The sequence below is a fragment of the Bison bison genome, unplaced genomic scaffold, assembly GCF_000754665.1.
Source record: "Bison bison bison isolate TAMUID 2011002044 unplaced genomic scaffold, Bison_UMD1.0 scf7180017864270, whole genome shotgun sequence".
NCBI classification, from domain to species: domain Eukaryota; kingdom Metazoa; phylum Chordata; class Mammalia; order Artiodactyla; family Bovidae; genus Bison; species Bison bison.
In genome coordinates this window covers 10,978,583-10,996,292 of record NW_011494842.1, presented here as the reverse complement: position 1 = coordinate 10,996,292, position 17,710 = coordinate 10,978,583, and the positions used below count along the sequence as shown (strand labels likewise).

General features: G+C 44.3%; 1 protein-coding gene across 1 annotated transcript in view; it reads right to left on the bottom strand.

Annotated features, from left to right (window-relative positions):
* Nucleotides 1–1,849: 1,849 nt before the first annotated feature.
* The window catches only part of DNAH8 (dynein, axonemal, heavy chain 8), a 324,670-nt gene continuing 308,809 nt past the window's right edge, over nucleotides 1,850–17,710 (bottom strand). The window contains exons 91-92 of the mRNA XM_010848693.1: nucleotides 4,425–4,546; nucleotides 1,850–2,137 (exon numbers count right to left, since the gene is read on the bottom strand). Of these exons, the coding sequence (XP_010846995.1) occupies nucleotides 1,850–2,137; nucleotides 4,425–4,546 (410 nt within the window). The remainder of the gene's footprint in view (nucleotides 2,138–4,424; nucleotides 4,547–17,710) is intronic.

Below are 17,710 nucleotides of genomic sequence, written 5' to 3'. Positions count from 1 at the left end.
CCGTGTGCCCAGCAACAGACGCCACGCGATGCAAGGAAGATCCCGTGCGCTGCAGCTAAGACCCCAGCTGCCAGATAAACAAATAAATGTGTATATATTTTTAGAAAGAAAAGAAAACATTGAATCTAATTGTTATTCTCTGAAAACCTACCATGACATCCAGGGGGTCAGACAATGTGACTTGCTTCAGTAATTTTGGCAACTGAATGGGAAATGAATAAAATGTGCTTTATTTGAGAATTTGTAGTTTGGTTTGCTGTAACATGTCTTGCTTCTGCTCTGCTCATCCAGACAGAGTGGTTGCTTCCAGATGCTAGCTTCTGTTCAGGTCAGTCTTCCCAGAGGATGCTATCTTTTTAGTGTGACTACAGACTGAGGGAAGAGCCAAAACACTTGGGGCTTGCTTACTTGATTTTTTAAAAAAGTCCTGGAAAGTGCTATGGCTTTGACATCGAATCAGGATCAAGAGCACAGCAGAGGCCATGGCTAGAATACACTGCACCCTATAATGTACTGTCTACTGTTTGAAAGTACACAAGGCCAGGGGTCTCTAACCTTTTGGCACCAGGGACCAGTTTCATGGAGGACGATTTTTCTACAGATGGAGGGTGGGATGGTTTAGGGATGATTCAAGTGCATTACATTTATTGTGTACTTTATTTCTCTTATTATTACATTGGTTCCACTTCAGGTCATCAGGCATTAGATGCCCAGAGGTTGGGGACCCCTGCTCTAGACTACGGTGGGATTTCTTCTGGGCTCTTCTCTAGACACCTCACCTGGGCTCTTTCTTGGCCATCTCTGATCAGAGTGACACAGGGATGAGAGGGGAGCAAGGCAACTTGAAACATCCCCCTCCTTCCGAACAGACAGAGGGGAGGAAGTTTGAGGATTTAGCTGGGGGCAGGCAAGAGGATTCTAGATGGGAAGACCAGAGACACTTCTTCATTAGCCAGAAGCTGCCTGAACGTTCAATATAAGACCCCATCTGTTTTGTTAAATTGACAATTTCCTTTAGCAGGAAATAAAGGTTCATATTGAGTTTCAGACTAGCTACGGAGTAAGAAATAGCTCCACTTTTTAAAGACTTTGCTGTTTAAGGCATTCAGCATGTAACCTAATTTCATTTGATGGAGTTTGTTTTTTCCTTCTACATTTGCTGCCTAGAAATGTGTGCTTCATTATCTCCTGTGGAGTTGGAGTTGGGAGGGGAGAGCTAGAGACTCAGAGCTCTCTGGGCCTCAAAAGCACTTAAAAATAATACTGAATAAAATTAAATTGCAAGGGCAGCCATCCCAGTGGATTTTCTGTCTCAAATATTTCACACCACCAGCTATCAGTCCCAAGGGGGAACTGACTGGACCCCTCCAGTTCCCACTTCACAAACACGGAGAGAGAACCAAATGCAAAAAACAAGCAAAAGGTAGCATACTTGCATAAACTCAGGCTTGGGTCGATGTTATTCAAAGGAAAGGTGGGTTTTATTTGAGAGAGACGATTGCATCTACTAGACTCTTTTTTTGGGATGCAACAAATTAATACTTTTAGTTTTTAAAAACTCAAATCTTCCAAAGTATTCAAACATGAAAATAGGACTTTATCTAAAAAATAATTATAAATGGAATATGACTGCCTGGAATAATAAAAAAAAAAAACTTTACTTTTGAATCGTCTTTCCAAATATTGATATGAGAGAAAACATGCACATCCAAGTGACTGTAAGATATCAACTTTTTAATTTAGAAAGAGTAATCAAGCAATTATCAGGGAGAAAGACATGCCTCCCTGAGTCTCTCGACAGCGCTGACTGCCCACGTGGCTCCAGGGCCCTCAGCAGGTGGAAAGGAACTTACTTGATGTCACACAGAAGGGCCACGCCTCTCAGGATCCAGTGATCCGGGGAGAGGACTGTTCGCAAATACACCACAGTGATGAAGGTCAAGTCAGTCCGCCTGGGCTTCTTGTAAATGGGACACACGTACAACTTGGGGTCCTTGGGTGCCGTGGAATTGATGGCAAAGATGTGCAACACAGGCAGCTGTGTGAAGAGCACCTTGGGGGTGGATTCCGTGAGCTTCCCATTCCGTCTGTCCCAGGCTGCTCCGTCCATGTACAGCCCATAAATGTATACGCCTTCCTGGAAGAGCCAAGCGGAAGATAGCAGGAAGTTTTAAAAAGTTACCTGCTGGGAGATGGGCACCCAATGCTGTACCGAAGGTCATCAGTTTGGAAAGAGAATGCACAGCAATCTTAAAACGCTCCCCTAAAGAAGAAAACACCAGTGGATACATTCCTTGGTGAAATACTGAGCCCACTGTTGCTCTATGGCACAGCTGGAGGCTATGGTCTTCCCTGGTAGCTCAGCTGGTAAAGAATCTGCCTGCAAATGCAGGAGATCCCAGTTTGATTCCTGGGTTGGGAAGATCCTCTGGAGGAGGGTATGGCAACCCACTCCAGTATTCTTGCCTGGAGAATCCCATGGACAGAGGAGCCTGGTGGGCTACAGTCCATGGGGTTGCAAGGAGTCAGACATGACTGAGTGGCTAAGCACATACAGCACATGAGTGCCATAGAAATGCTTCTATTACTGGTGATTTGAGCCTAGGGGTGACCAGCCTGGGACCAAAGACTCAGCCAGCAGCGCCAGATTGCCTCTGCTGCAAATGAAAGTCTCTGACAGGGGTGTTCTGAGTTGGTGCGGGGTCCTGCGGGAGCACCCAGGACATGATTCAGAGCTGGGTACCACTCGGGATCTCAGCCTGCACTGAGCAAGCCAACAGGTGGTTCTAACTTCATGTGAGTGCCCCCAGAGGTCAGACATGCAGAGCAAGAGCGGAAGTGATGGGCAGGGTGGGGGAGAATCAGTCCAAGAGTGGCTGACCTCATCCTGTATCTGTCTTTCACACAGTAGGACTTACCCTTGAGGGCCTCACCAGTAAACCAGGAGACAACACACACACACACACACACACACACACACACAGAACAAAATGTAAAAGGCATGACTCAAACACCAGCACACACTTGTTAGAGGGGCTGCCTAATGAACAGCATTGACTGAGGCCAAGTGCGGTGACTGCAAGTGAAAGGTCACCGTGGGTTGGAGTGCTCGGGAAGGCTTGTGGAGGAGAGGGTCTTGGAGGGTGCGCTGCACTTGGGAACATGGAGGAGAGAGGGTGGGCATCAAGAGAGGCTGGATGGTCAGGACAGTCCAAGCATTTTATTTAGCAGCAGGGTCAATGGTTATAAAATAAGTTAGGGCTCAATGGTGGAAGACTGTCGATACCAGACTGAAGAGCTTGAACTTTATCTTGTAGGCAATGGGGAGCCATAGAACATGTGCTCAGTAAGAAAAAAGTCTAAAGGGAATCACGGGGGAGACTCCAACAATCACGTAAGCTCATAAGACACACTTAAATAGAAGATGGTGACCATTTTTCCATTTCCAGTGAGGATTGGGTAAGAGAAAGGAAATCTATATTATAATAAAAGAGAGGGATGTTAGCTGCAAAGTGTTTTCTAAAATCCCCCATGTGGGCCAAGAGTATAAGAACCATACCTCTTGAACCAAAATCTGAAGTACATGATTTGACAGTAAAACCATGGGCAATCCCAGAAAATTAGCACATTAGATACCATCATTAAATCTGTGGCATGGTATGATGTGTGCACCAGGTCCGACTCTTTGTGACACCATGGATGATAGCCCACCAAGCTCTTCTGTCCATGGAATTTTCCAGGCAAGTTGTCCTTCCACCCAGGTCCTGCAGCTAAGAAGGAACATGACTGGAACTGGCCCCAGAGCTCAGGACTGCCAATCCTGTTAGTCTCTACTGCCCTTGCTGCTGCTGCTAAGTCACTTCAGTCGTGTCCGACTCTGTGCAACCCCATAGACGGCAGCCCACCAGGCCCTGCCATCCCTGGGATTCTCCAGGCAAGAACACTGGAGTGGGTTGCCATTTCCTCCTCCAATGCATGAAAGTGAAAAGTGAAAGTGAAGTCGTTCAGTTGTGTCTGACTCTTAGCGACCCCATGGACTGCAACCTACCAGGCTCCTCCGTCCATGGGATTTTCCAGGCAAGAGTACTGGAAAATGGCAACCCACTACTGCCCTTAACCCTCATTAATTCTGTGAGTGCCCCACAGCAGTGGATGGAGACATGCAGAAAGTCCTTTTGAGCACACACAAATGTAACTTGTAATTACAAAGAATGCAGTCTGGGGACTTCCTGGTGTTTATCATTCATTCCCACTCTGGCAAATGCAGGAGGAGTTGGCATTGAGGTCTCCTGGTTACAACCAAGGAAACTCTCACTGCAAAGCCAGAGGACCTGATGGAGATGCTCATAGGTCCATGTTCAGCAGAACTTGAACTTGGAGCCCCAGCTCCAGAAGTGGCCCTGCTCTTGCCCAGTGGCACCTACCGCAGGGGGTGATGTGACCTCCTCCTTGGTCTGCCGCAGAACTTCGTTGTGGATGGTCACGGAGTCCAGGGCCCAGCCTTTGTGGGCACGGGTCACTTCTTGCCTCATTGCGGTCAGGAAGCCTTAGAAAAGGAGAAAGAAATCGTGATGCCTTGGTGCAGACTACTCTAGTAACAAGAGGGGGAATTGTGTAGTTAGCTGCTTATCCATCTCCAGATGTGTGCCCATCCCAGAGGAGCTGACATCAAACCTCAGAAGGGATGTTTCTTTCAACGTTTTGTTTCAATCAACCAAATACGTCTTGCCAGCAGACAGCCGGAAAACAGCACCGTCTCTGCCTCAGACAAGGTCGCGGTTTGAAATTCCCCTGGGATTTCAACTATTCTAGTCTTCTAAGGGCTGTAACCCAGCGCTAACATAGAGTCTCTGTTTGAAAATCCAGTATCAAGGAATAATATTGGAATGGTAAAATATTCTGAGAACAGCATTCCAATTAAAACTGGAATCAAACCATTATCAAGCGTCTATTTGCTCTAATGGAATAATTTCATTTAGTCTAGGAAATAAGGCGTAATGCCAAAATAGAAAGCCTGACTTTCAGTTTGATCAAACAAAGCAATCACACCGGAAAGGAACGCTCCATGTTTTAATGTGCATAATACAGTTATTTTAAGACAATACATGGTTCTGTATATTGTGGCCTTTCTTTAAACGTAATATTTGCAAATCATTGCCATGCAATTCAATTAGAGAAGTCTATCTTGGAGAGTAGCATTTCATATTTAAAAACTATACCTGAAACTTCAAAATGGACTTCAAAATCTTAGGATACTTTCAGTTCAGTTCAGTCGCTCAGTCGTGTCCGACTCTGCGACCCCATGAATCGCAGTGCGCCAGGCCTCCCTGTCCATCACCAACTCCCAGAGTTCACCCAAACTCATGTCCCCTGTGACCTATCTATTACATGTTGGCCTCCATGTTAATACTGGAAATCATGAGCCCCTTTATTCACAATCACAAGTAAATTTTGGAAGCGTGTGTCCCTATTACTCCTAGACTCATGAACTGTGAGAACTTTAACACACAAACCAACACAAAAGTGGTAATATTTTATCAGGTTTGAATGGGAGTGGAAAGAAGAGGGAAAGTTACAAGGCATAAAGGCAGGCAGTGAGTTAACACCTGTTAGAATTAGAAAGAAAGAATGAGAACTCCCCTGGTGGTCCAGTGGCTAAGACTCTGTGCTTTCAATGCAAGGAACCCAGGTTCAAGCCCTCGTCAGAGAACTAGATCCCACATGCCACAGCTAGGAGTTCACATGCTGCAACTAAGATCTCGCATGCAACCATGACCTGGCACAGCCAAATGAATCAGTATATATATATATATATTATTTTTTTTTTTAATAAATAAAGTAGGACTCTAGCCTGCTTAGTGAAAAAGTCAAGTTCTCTCCATTCTCAAGTCCTTCCCTCATTATTGTTAGACACTTGGGGAGGCACTCATTCATTCATTCATTCACTAAGTCCCTTAGAAGTGGCCACTATATACCAGGTATGCTAGAGGTGAGATGCCCACAATGATGAAGAGGCCATCCATGGACCCTGCACTCAAGGAGCTCAGTCTACAGGGAAAGCGGACGGAAGCAGGATATACACCTCGATGTCCTTCTAAGTAAAGATGTGAGAACAGAGTGGACCACTCAAGAAGACAGCTCAGGGACGGCTGAATTGAGAAGATGAAGTCAAAGACTAGTCTTGAAAATAAGAGTTTTCCAGGTGGGATAATTCCAGTTAAGAGAAGAGCATGTGCAAAGGCACAGAAGTCTAGGCCTACAGATGAGGCAATGATGGCAGATGAGGTTAGAACAAAGGCAGAGGCAGGGTTTCGCAGGGGCAGACTTTGGACCTGGTGACTTTGTGAATGGTGGGAAGCCACTGATTATCTGAAGCAGGCAAATAATTTAGTTGTATTTGCATCTTATAAAGTTTACTCAGAGCTCTCACTGAAAGCAGGATTTAGGAAACTCAAGAAGAACCCCTGCATTAATCCAAAAGAAAAGTTGGTCAGTCAACCAGAGGACCTAATTGAAGGTCTTTTTTCTTTTTTTTAGGTCCACTGGGAGGCATGTGGAACTTCCCTAACCCAGGATCGAACCCATGCCCTTTGCAATGGAAATGTATAATCATAACCACTGGACCACCAGAGAAGTCCTATAAGTGATTCTTATAAAGTTTCATGAAACTAAGAGTGCCTAGTAGGAAAGGATGCTTTTATGATGCAAAGTGTTAAATACAGGGAGTAGGAAACTTGGTAGACGTTTGCCTGCAGCGATTTCTGGTCAAGACCTGTCTGTAGTGTACATGTGGAGTCACCTGAGATGGTCTGATCAAGTGTGTGATTACATCAACTTCCACTTTAAATACTGGGGATCTCATTTTTTTAGTAGTCAACATGTCATGTGTTTGGTAGTCAGGTATGTGCCACGCCATGATAACTTGCTTTAGTTGTGTCCGGCTCTGCAGCCCTATGGACTGTGGCCCTCCAGGCTCCTCTGTCCGTGGGATTTTCCAGGCAAGAATACTGGAGTGTGTTGCCATGCCATCCTCTGGGAATCTTCCTGATCCAGGGATCAAACCCGGGTCTTTTATGTTTCCTGCATTGGTAAGCGGGTTCTTTATCACTCACACCACCTGGGAAACCCAGTCAGGTACATATGACCACAGTAATAAAATCCAATCCTCCATTCTAAGTGACTCCATGAAAATGTCATTTTCATCACTCAACTTTAAGCTTGCATCCAAGTAGAATCCTCAGAATTAAATTGACCCTATTTTATGATATTTTAAAATTCATCATTGATCTATGAATCTACAAAGTCATAATGCATAAGGCATGAATAATGACTAACTATCCATCTGCACTAGTTGAAAAACTGGGTTTTTCTATAATATTTGAAGTTCCAAATTGCAAATTTGACCTCACTTGCTATGGCACTCAGAACAATGTAGTAGACGCCAGGTGAGGGGGTGAGAGACTCTCTATTATGTAACACACCCAAGACAAGGACCTCAGTTGATGGTGGAGTGTTCTGAAAAAAGTTCTAGTATGGTTAAGGAGATACCACCTTCTCTCATCTCCCTGCTGGGGAATACGCATGATATTGTCTGGCTGACTTCAACAGTAAGCCTCCTAATGTTTAGGAAGCATTCTCGGTTATGCCAGGAGACGAAATCTAGAATGCATATTACCTTGAGCTATTAAGAAAGGAAAATGTTCAATAAATAATTTGAGGCCTGAGAGCAGAGGGTAGGAAACCGTTCCATGGCTCATTCTCACTCAGAACATGGAGAAGATACATATATTTTTTTCAAGTTTTGATAGCTTTTTTTTTGCCTCCTAAAAAGAAGAACATGATCTTGCAGAATTCACACTGAATTGCAAATCCACTGAATTGCTCTTTATCGAATTTTAAAAATGAATGATCATCTTTCTTATAGACTGATATCAAGTATAATGAAATCAAAAACTCTTGTTTTCTGAAACCTATATAATTTTAAAAGACTATTGATAGATTTTTCTTTATAAAGGCTTGAGAAGTAGTACTTTTGTCTCGGCATTAATTTAATTTTAATAATTCTTAAGCCGAATTTCAATCATCAGTGGTGGGAAAAGCGATTCAGGCGTTCATGCGTTTGACTCAGAAGTGAGAAAAAAAAAGTTGGGGAAAGTCCTCAACAAAAATAATCTATTTTTCATGAGACTTAAACACCCACACAAAAATGGGTGATTTAACCATTCAAACATCTGAGTGTCATGTGGGCTAACTGAGGTGCCTTAAATTTTCTTTGCCTTTCTAACCCATACAGTATAATGAATTGTTAAAACACTTGTCAAGCTTGTTCTTTTGCAAAATGTACTTTTAAGCTTGTATTATACTCTGGAAACTCAGGCCTAAAATAACACTTGTTATGTCTTAATTCCTGTAATAGTCATGACCTAACATTTCAGCAAACAAACTATTGTTGTTTGACCTGTGCCATCAGTTGGCTTGAAGGAAGCTGTAGAAGGCTTTCAGTATCAATTCAAACAAGGTCGTGGAAGGGACAGAATAAATAACTAACCAGGAATGCTATTGTTGTTGTTCAGTCACTAAGTTGTGTTCAATTCTTTGCAACCCCAAGGACTGCAGCATGCCAGGCTCCTCTGTTCTCTACTATCTCCCAGAGTTTGCTTAGATTCATGTCCACGGAGTTGGTAATACTATATAACCTCTGCTGCCTTCTCCTTTTGCCTTCAATCTTTCCAGCATCAGGGTCTTTTCCAGTGAGTCTGCTCTTTGCATCAGATAGCCAAAGTATTGGAGCATCAGCTTCAGCATTAGTCCTTCCAATGAGTATTCAGGGTTGATTTCTTTTAGGATTGACTGGTTTGGTCTCCTGGCTGTCCAAGGGACTCTCAAGAGTCTTCTCCAACACCACAGTTCAAAAGCATCAATTCTTCTGTGCTCAGCTTTCTTTATAGCCCAACTCTCACATCCATACATGACTACTAGAAAAACCGTAGCTTTGACCATACAGATCTTTGTCAGCAGAATGATATCTCTGCTTTCTATCTCTGCTTTTCTGTCTAGGTTTGTCGTGTCTTTGCTCCTATCAAGGACAAGTGTCTTTTAATTTCATGGCTTGCAGTCACCATCCATAGTGATTCTGGAGCCCAAGAAAATAAAACCTGTTGCTGCTTCCACTTTTCCCCCTTCTGTTTGCCATGAAGTGATGGGAACACATGTCATCAAACCAACTTTTTCACTCTCCTCTTTCACCCTCATCAGGAGGCTCTTCAGTTTGTCTTCCCTTTTTGCCATTAGAGTGGTAACATTTGTGTATCTGAGGCTGTTGATATTTCTCCCCACAATCTTGATTCCAGCTTGTGATTCATCCAGCCCAGCATTTTGCATGATGTACTCTTCATAGAAGTTAAATAAGCAGGGTGACAATGTACAGCCTCGACATACTCCTTTCCCAATTTTGAATCAGTCAGTTGTTCCATGTCCGGTTCAAACTGTTGCTTCTTGACCTGCATACAGGATTATCAGGAGACAGGTAAGGTGGTGTGGTACTCCTGTCTCTTTAAGAATTTTCCACAGTTTGTTGTGATCTACACAGTCAAAGGCTTTAGCATAACCAAGGAAGCAGAAGTAGATATTTTTCTGAAATTCTCTTGCTTTCTCTATGAATGTTGGTAATTTGATCTCTGGGTCCTGTGCTCTTTCTAAACCCAGCTGTACATCTGGAAGTTCTTGGTTCACGTACTGCTGAAGCCTAGCTTGACGAATTTTGAGCATAACCTTGCTAGTGTGTGAAATGAGCACCTTCGGGAAGGTTCTTTATTTCACAAGGAGTTGCTTGGTATTCTGTAATGATGGTCCTATAGGCAACGCTTTCTTTCCTTTAATAAATGAACCAGTCCTTAGGTAATGAGCCTTCGGTTGTTCAGTATTTCCTGTCTTGTCAGTTACTAAGCCTCCCATGAGCATTTTGAAAGATGAGCAGAAATGATGTTCCTGCCATAAGATTATGACAGGCAGTTTTTTCCCCAAAATGAGAACCGAATGCAGTTCATTGGTAAGTTAAATAAAAGGTCAGAAATCATTAAGCAAAGATGATGATGATTCACCCAGTTGAATAAAAATGCCCCAGGAACCTTTCCTGATGCTTTGTTCAATGCTGTAAGGTAGGGATCTTAATCTTGGCTGAAAATTTGAAATATCTGGGAAGACTTTGAAACTTCCAATTCCCTGGTCATAGCCCAGATAAGTTAAATCAGAATCTCTAGAGGTGGGACCAGGCTTTAGTACTGTTTTAAGGCAGGGTTTCTCAAAGTTCACAGTTAACACCAAGGGAAAGATCGCTTATTAAAATGCTGGTTCTGATTCAGTAGGGAGGTTGAGGGTAGGTCCTGAGGATCCTCATTTCTATCAAGCTCCCAGGTGACGTTGCTGCTGCTGGCTGCTGGACCACATACTGGGTAGCAATGGTCTAAGGCCCAGGTTCCTCACACCTTAGCATGACCAAAAGATATTTTAAGACTGATTATACAGACTCTAATGAACTCATCCCCAGAGGTTCTGAAGTCACTGGTTTGGGCCCCAGGGACTAGCATGCATTAAAACCTACCCACATGATTCTACTGTGTGGGCAGGATTAAGAACCTCTGCTCTGTAAAAAATATCTGCATGACAGGCCAATAAGAGATCATGGACGCATGTTGTTTGCAGAACAAATTTGGCAAGTGGGAAGAGACATGCCCTATGATACAAGCAAAACATGAGGAACGCTGTCAGTAATGCAAGCTGAGTCTTCCCAGAGTCCCCTGATATGCATATATTTTCTGAAATGCTGTTAATCCAGGACATGGAGTATAAGCCGGAGCACTGGGGCTAATTCTCTTGGTTAGGTTGGGATCAGCTAACCCCGCTGGGTCTCACATGCCAAAATGTAATTCTGTAATTGCTGTACCTTCCCTACTCCTTCTCTGCTACTCCATGCTTCCTCTCCCTTCACCCAACCTTACACCTCTCTGCTCCCTCCCCAACCTTTACGCTATTCTCGCTGGAGTGGGTCTGTGGTTAACAGACTCTCCCATGTGTTCCATGTCTGCACAGAACATTCTCTCCATCTTCTTGCCCTTCCTGGAGGCTGGCTCAACCCTGAAGATTCTGTCCTCCCCAACTGCCCCTCCACCCTGGATGAGAATCTCTGCTGCTTGGACAATCATCCTCCGTCCACACGCCCCTCCCCTCACTGTCCCTGCCAAGTACCCACTGGTCCCCATTCACGGAGTCTCCTGCCGCCTTCTGGGTCTCTTCAGTATCCCACTCAGCATCTTGACGTCTCAGTTCCAAAGACCTGGTCCTCAACTCCACCCCTTTTCTTTGCTTCTTCCCCTATTTAGAGCAGACCCATCTTTTTCATCACTCACCCAGCAGAACTCCACTGCTAAACAAGTCCAGGTGTCCTTCTTCTTAAACCCATTCCAGGCTGCTGAGCAAAACTGAGACCAGCACACAATTGCCACCGTGGTTTAGCCACCACTAGCCTTGATGGGATTGTCAAAGCCATCTAGCAATCCCTTCCTCCTTAGCCCTCTTTCTCGAACTTCTGCTACTCTTCTTAAATCTCTCCTCTAACACCCTGCTCCTGAGATCACTTTGCCTCCTCAAAGGGAAGAATAGAAAGCATCAGATGGAAATTCTCTTAACTTCTTGCCACCATACCAGCAAACTCATTGGCATCTACGCTCATTCCTTCCTTGTTACCTTGTTATAGCGGGTGGGGTGTCCCTCCTCCCGCATGGAGTGCATCCCTCCACTTGGGGAACCACTCCTTCTGCTTCTTTCACTCCCCCCGCTTGTGGTATCTTTGTTGTCTCTCTCTCTCCTGGCTTCTTCCCGCCAGTATTTGAATAGGCTCAAGCTTGTCCTGCCATTAAAAGAAGAAAGAAAATGTTTTCTTCTTACAACTGCTCCTCCAACTCCCTTCTTCTCTTCCAAGTCCAATTTCTTGAGGGAATTTTCCATGTTCTCCACCCTCACTCTCTGTCTCCCCATTTTCTGGTCTCTCACTCACCCTGAAATCTGACTCCTCCACCTCCTCACCTACTCCACTGAGACTTCTCTCGCCCGCAGTCTCCTGGTTGATAAGGCTATCTAGCCATCTGGGGCCCTACCTTACTTGACCTCTGGCAGCATCTGTTACTCCTTCCTCCCATCCCCCCCATCTTCCACCACACTATGCATTCCTGATTTCCCTCTTTCAAGCTGTTAGGATGTGAGGGACTATTTACAAGAGTCAGGGTGATCTGGAGGGTGGGCAGGTACAAGCAAACGGAGCAGAACCCTGGTGAGGGTGGTTTAGTGGGGAGATGGACAGCTGTAGTCCTGGTGAGGTTTACAGAGGATGGAATAGTTCACGGAGACAGTTGGAAGTAAGAATCAGAAGCTAACACTGGGACTTTTGACGAGTCGGTCATAAGTAGAGACAAACAATTGCATCTCTGAGAAGGACTGAGGTCATCAGTGAAGAGACCAGGGCCAAGGGCAGAACTTGCCTGAGAAGAGCCCACAAAGTGGGCTCAGAAGTAGCCCTCTGAGAGGTAGGGGGAGAACCAAGGTAGGTGATGGATGGAAGCCAAGGTGTGAAATGAAGCTAGCAGGAGGATTACTAGACCTGGTGGCCTTGGAGAGAGCAGTTTCAGTGTTGTAATGAAGCCAGCCAAACGACAAGGAACTAGAGGGTAGGTAAGGACCATGGGCAGAGACTAAAATCATAAGGGATGTGGCTGAGGCTGAAGCCAGGGCATCAAGCCCCTCCCCACCAAAGGTGAGAAGATGGGCTTTTATTCACTTGGAGGTGTTTCTACGGTGTCCACAGTCCTTCTCGGGTTCTGGGATTCAGGGTCACGGCAGTGAGTGCTATCACCCAGATTGAGGTCTGAAACCCTAATAACCCTTCACCCAGATTTCCTCAGATATTAGGGGTACCTCTGGGGCACACTTGGGATTGTTATAAGATTAGAAAAAATCCCCAGTCCCTTCCAATCCTAAAGTTCTATTAATAACCCTGCTGTACTCTTCTGCCCAACAGACATCAAGCTTTTATGACTGTCTTCAAGATAAGCATTCAGAAATTGCTGGCAGCTGCTAATGTTGCCCTAAAAACAAATACACAGGACTTCCCTGGACAGTGGATAGGAGTCCGCCTGCCAACACAGGGGGCACAGGTTTGATCTCTGGTCCAGGAAGATTCCATGGGCTGTGGGCAACTAATGCCCATGGACCACAACGACTGAAGCCCAAGCGCCTAGAGCCTGTGCTCTGCAAAAAGAGAGGCCACTGCAATGACAAACCTGTGCTCTGCAATGAGAGAGGCCACCGCAGTGACAAGCCTGTGCACCACAATGAGGAGTAGCCCCCATTCACCACGACTAGAGAAAACCCACACGCAGCAACGAAGACCCAGCACGACCAAAAATAAATAAATACGTTATTTTTTTTAAAAAAGAACAAATACTCAGGCAAGAGGTTATCGGTGATTTTTACAGGAACAAAAGATAACAGGACAAAAATTGTCCATCTCCTTGATTCAGTAGACTCCCTTCTAACTGAAAATCTTGATTTGTAGTAGTGAATACTAAATTGTTACTGATATCTGCTACAACAGACCTGGTGTGGCTTGCCAAGACACTAAAGAACAAAACAGAAAAGCTAGAGCAGTTCGGCATCCAAATGGCATCACGCTGCAGATTGAGTTCAACATTTGGAAAATAATGTCAGTGCAGGTCTCACACCTCTGTGTGAGAGCACGTCCAGCCTCTGCTCCCTTTCATTTGCAGCACCTGTGAGTCACACCAAACTGAATGGCAAAGCGAGGCTATCAATTAAAAGGTTCTGGAAGGCAGGCAATTCCCTTGGCTTGATGTCAAGCTCATGTCCACTCATAATCTCTGAGTTTAAACACATCCCTATCTATGACACAGACACACACAAATCAGAATCTAAGTCGTGTGTACATGATGCTGTGAAAAGGTACACTTGTGGGAACAAGAGACCACATAATCCTTCCAGAATGCTGAGCAGCACAGTCTTAAACGATATGCGTGTGTGCGTGCCAGTTACTGCTGGGAAGCCCCAGTGGAGCACAAAGGTTCACCTGAGCCTGAGTCATCCACTTGGAGGCAGTTCCATGCTATGCCCAAAGCTGGGCCATTGAACAAATGTCACAGGGTCAGGGGTACACAGAGCTTGACCACGTTAATAATCAAATCTAATTGCCACCTGATTGAGCTCGTCAGTTGCTACAGAAATGATTGTGAAGGGGGCTGAACACACGAAATTAGTTCCAGGGTGGCTGGCTGACAGCCTCTTCAATAAGACGAAATATCAGACCACCACACAGTGACAGAACAGTGCTACAAACAGGGTGAGATCAGACACAGACTGCGGCCAGGGAGGGGGTGGCAAATGAGGCCCGTCACCTGTCCCTGCAGCATCACTTAGGCCCAAAGGGCGCTCACAGGGGCATGATGGGAAACACACCTCAGACAGTATCAGATGCCAGGTAACATTACAAGAACACAAAACAAATGGTCATAGGTGAAAGAAACATTTTCAAGCTTTCTACAATCTAGGTGATTTTGACTATATATATTTCTGAAAAAACTATGGCATCTTAGCAAACGGCACTGTGTTTTACTTAAACCGTGGTTTCTTTAAACAATTTACTTAGAGACTTCCCTAGCGGTCCAGCGGCTAAGACTTCGCCTTTCAATGCGGGGTGTGTTTGTCTGATCCCTGGTCCGGGAGCTATGATCTCACATGTCTTTCAACCAAAAAGCCAATACATGAAATGGAAGCAATATTGTAACAAATTCAATAAAGACTTTCAAAATGTTCCACATCAAAAGAAAAATCTTCCCAGTGCACCAGCCCCAAGCATCCAGTATCGTGCATCGAACCTGGACTGGCGACTCGTTTCATATATGATATTATACATATTTCAATGCCGGATGGTATGGGGAGGGAGGAGGGTTCAGGATGGGGAACACATGTATGCCTGTGGCGGATTCATTTCAATATATGGCAGAACCAATACAATATTGTAAAGTTTAAAAATAAAATAAAATTTAAAAAAAAAAGAAAAATCTTAAAAAAATAGCCCTTGAAAAATAATTTACTTAAATCTTTTGGGACAAAAAATTATTTCATGGAAGGGGACTGGGTTAGACGATATAAAACCCAGAAGTTACACCATGTCGAGAAATCAGTCACCGAGGTCAGATAGTGACCAGAGAAGCTTCCACCTGGAGAGGACTTTATCTGCTTGCATGCTGCCTGTAAACATGCATGGGGTTGCTGCAACCTCTCTGATTCGGCCAGGTAAGATGGAACTGCAAGTGATTTGTCTCCCATGTCAAGTAAGGGCAAAGGAAGCAGAGAAATGATTGGTAGGTAGGGAAATCTAACTTCCATTCTTCTGTGCTACAAATAGAAAGCAAGGGTGTGTAAGGTAGGATGTTTGAATAGGTGCAAGACTTTCGGAGACACGGAGAGCCATGAGAGAAGGAATCCAAGTTCAGTTTAAAAACAGAAATGAAGGTATTTTGGCCGGCGACCGCGTCGCGCCCTCTGACGCGCATGTCGCGTCATTTCCGCCCCCTCACGGGAGGCGGCGAAAAAAAATAAAAACAGAAATGAAGAGAAAAAAAAAAAAATAGAAAGGATCAGTGTTATTAACAAGGCAAATAAGAAAACTGATTTGTATTTATATTTCTTTAAATGTTGCTCTAGTTTGTAATACTTCTTAATAAATAGTAACAAACATTAGTTTATATTAATACTTTGCTATTGAAAGTTACATTTCTAATGGAAAAAAGCAATTGCTCAAAGAGACTGTGCTGTGATATGCGATTTACCCATCTATGTCTATGGAAAGCCATGAATACATCAACCCCACTCCCTTGGCTTCTAAATGTTAAAAATATACTTAACGATCTCACCTTTTTTTTTTTCCTAATCACTGATTTGAAGTCTGCCAGCACACCTGCCCACCTGGATGTCCCTCCTGCACAAGCTGACGTGTCCAGGGCTCCCTGCTCATCCTCCCAAGTGGCCCCTCTCCTAAGGCTCCTGGTCTTGTGCTTAGCCTTCAGCCTCAGCCACTGCTACTTCCTACCCTCTCAAAGAGCCTCATTTAATCAGTCCATCAGATCTGCCTCCTCCTCTGCACCTGGTCAAGGTCTCAGGCTGTCTCCCTTGGACCTGATAAGAGTGTCATTGCTCTGGATAGCCTTCTTTCAGTCTACACTCTACCTTCACCTCATTTTTGGTGACTTTATGCTGCCTTTATGATGCAGCTCAAACTCGTCTGGAAGACCTCACCCCCCGACACCGCTGCTCCTGCTTCCTGAGCTCAGGCCACACGAGTCTTCTCTCCCTGGACATGCCTTGTCTCTGCTCAGGTCTCTGACTGGGATGCTCTTACCAGCCTCTGCCTCTGTGAACCCCACTCTTCCAGGGTTGAGCTGACCCCGGGTACAGCTCTTCTCAAGCCCGGCCTCGGGGAAGGTACCTCTCTGTCCTCTGTGCCTGCGCGGCACTTGGTTCTACGCAGGTGGAGCATTTACCACATTCTGTTAAAGTTGCTCATGTTTCTGTCCTACTGACCAGATTATGGGCGCCTTTGGGGCAGGAACTGCATCTCAAATCTCTCTCTATTGAAAGCACCTAGTGGATGGGCTGGCAAATGAAAGATGGTTGAACAATCCTAATCAAGTTAAACGTTATTTCTTTAAGCTCCCAAGCTCGGAATCGCCTGGTGACAGCTTACTCAAATTGAGGGCTGGTATAGAGGAAAGAGACTTGTAAGTAGACACAAGAATCTGAAAACCATAATAAAAATTTTTTTCCTCCCCAAATTCAATGGGAATTCTGGGAGAAAAACAGATAAGTGAAATATTGGGGCTGTTCTTCACAAATCTAAAGTCTACTGACATAATAATGTGCCATGTATTGGGTTGGCCAAAAAGTTCATTTGGGTTTTTTCATAAGATGGTACAGAAAAACCTGAATAAACTTTTTGGCCAACCCAATATAATTTGCTAAGTTCCTAAAAACCACCATGATCAATGTTTTAAATTTAGAAAATGTTAAGGCACTTGAAAATTCATGAACTGAATGAATGCATGTACACAGAGAACAAATAAATGTCTACTATTTATTAAGTATTATACAGGGAGGCCTGGCATGCTGCGATTCATGGGGTCACAAAGAGTTGGACATGACTGAGCGACTGAACTGAACTGAACTGATACAAAGAAAAACATACAACTCATAAGTATAAAGCTTGATAAATTTTCACCAAGGGAATATAGCCCTGTAACCAATATCCAGATCAAGAAGTAGAACATTCCCAGACCCCTTGAACCGCCTTGTGCCCTTTGGCAATCACTGCCCTTTCCCACAAGGGTAACCACTATTCTGACTTTTAAGACCTTGGATCTATTTTACTTATTTTGGTTTCTTGCATAAATGGAATCACACAATATTCATACATCACAAAGAATATGGTATACATTATAATGTGTCCTGTTTGACTTCCTTCATTTAATATTATTTTATGAGATTCAACCATACTGCTGAGAGTAACAATGTGAGTGTTTGCTAAGTTGCTTACGGAGTAACGAGAGTAATCCTAAATTTCTAAGTGTGAACACTTCTTAAATTGTAT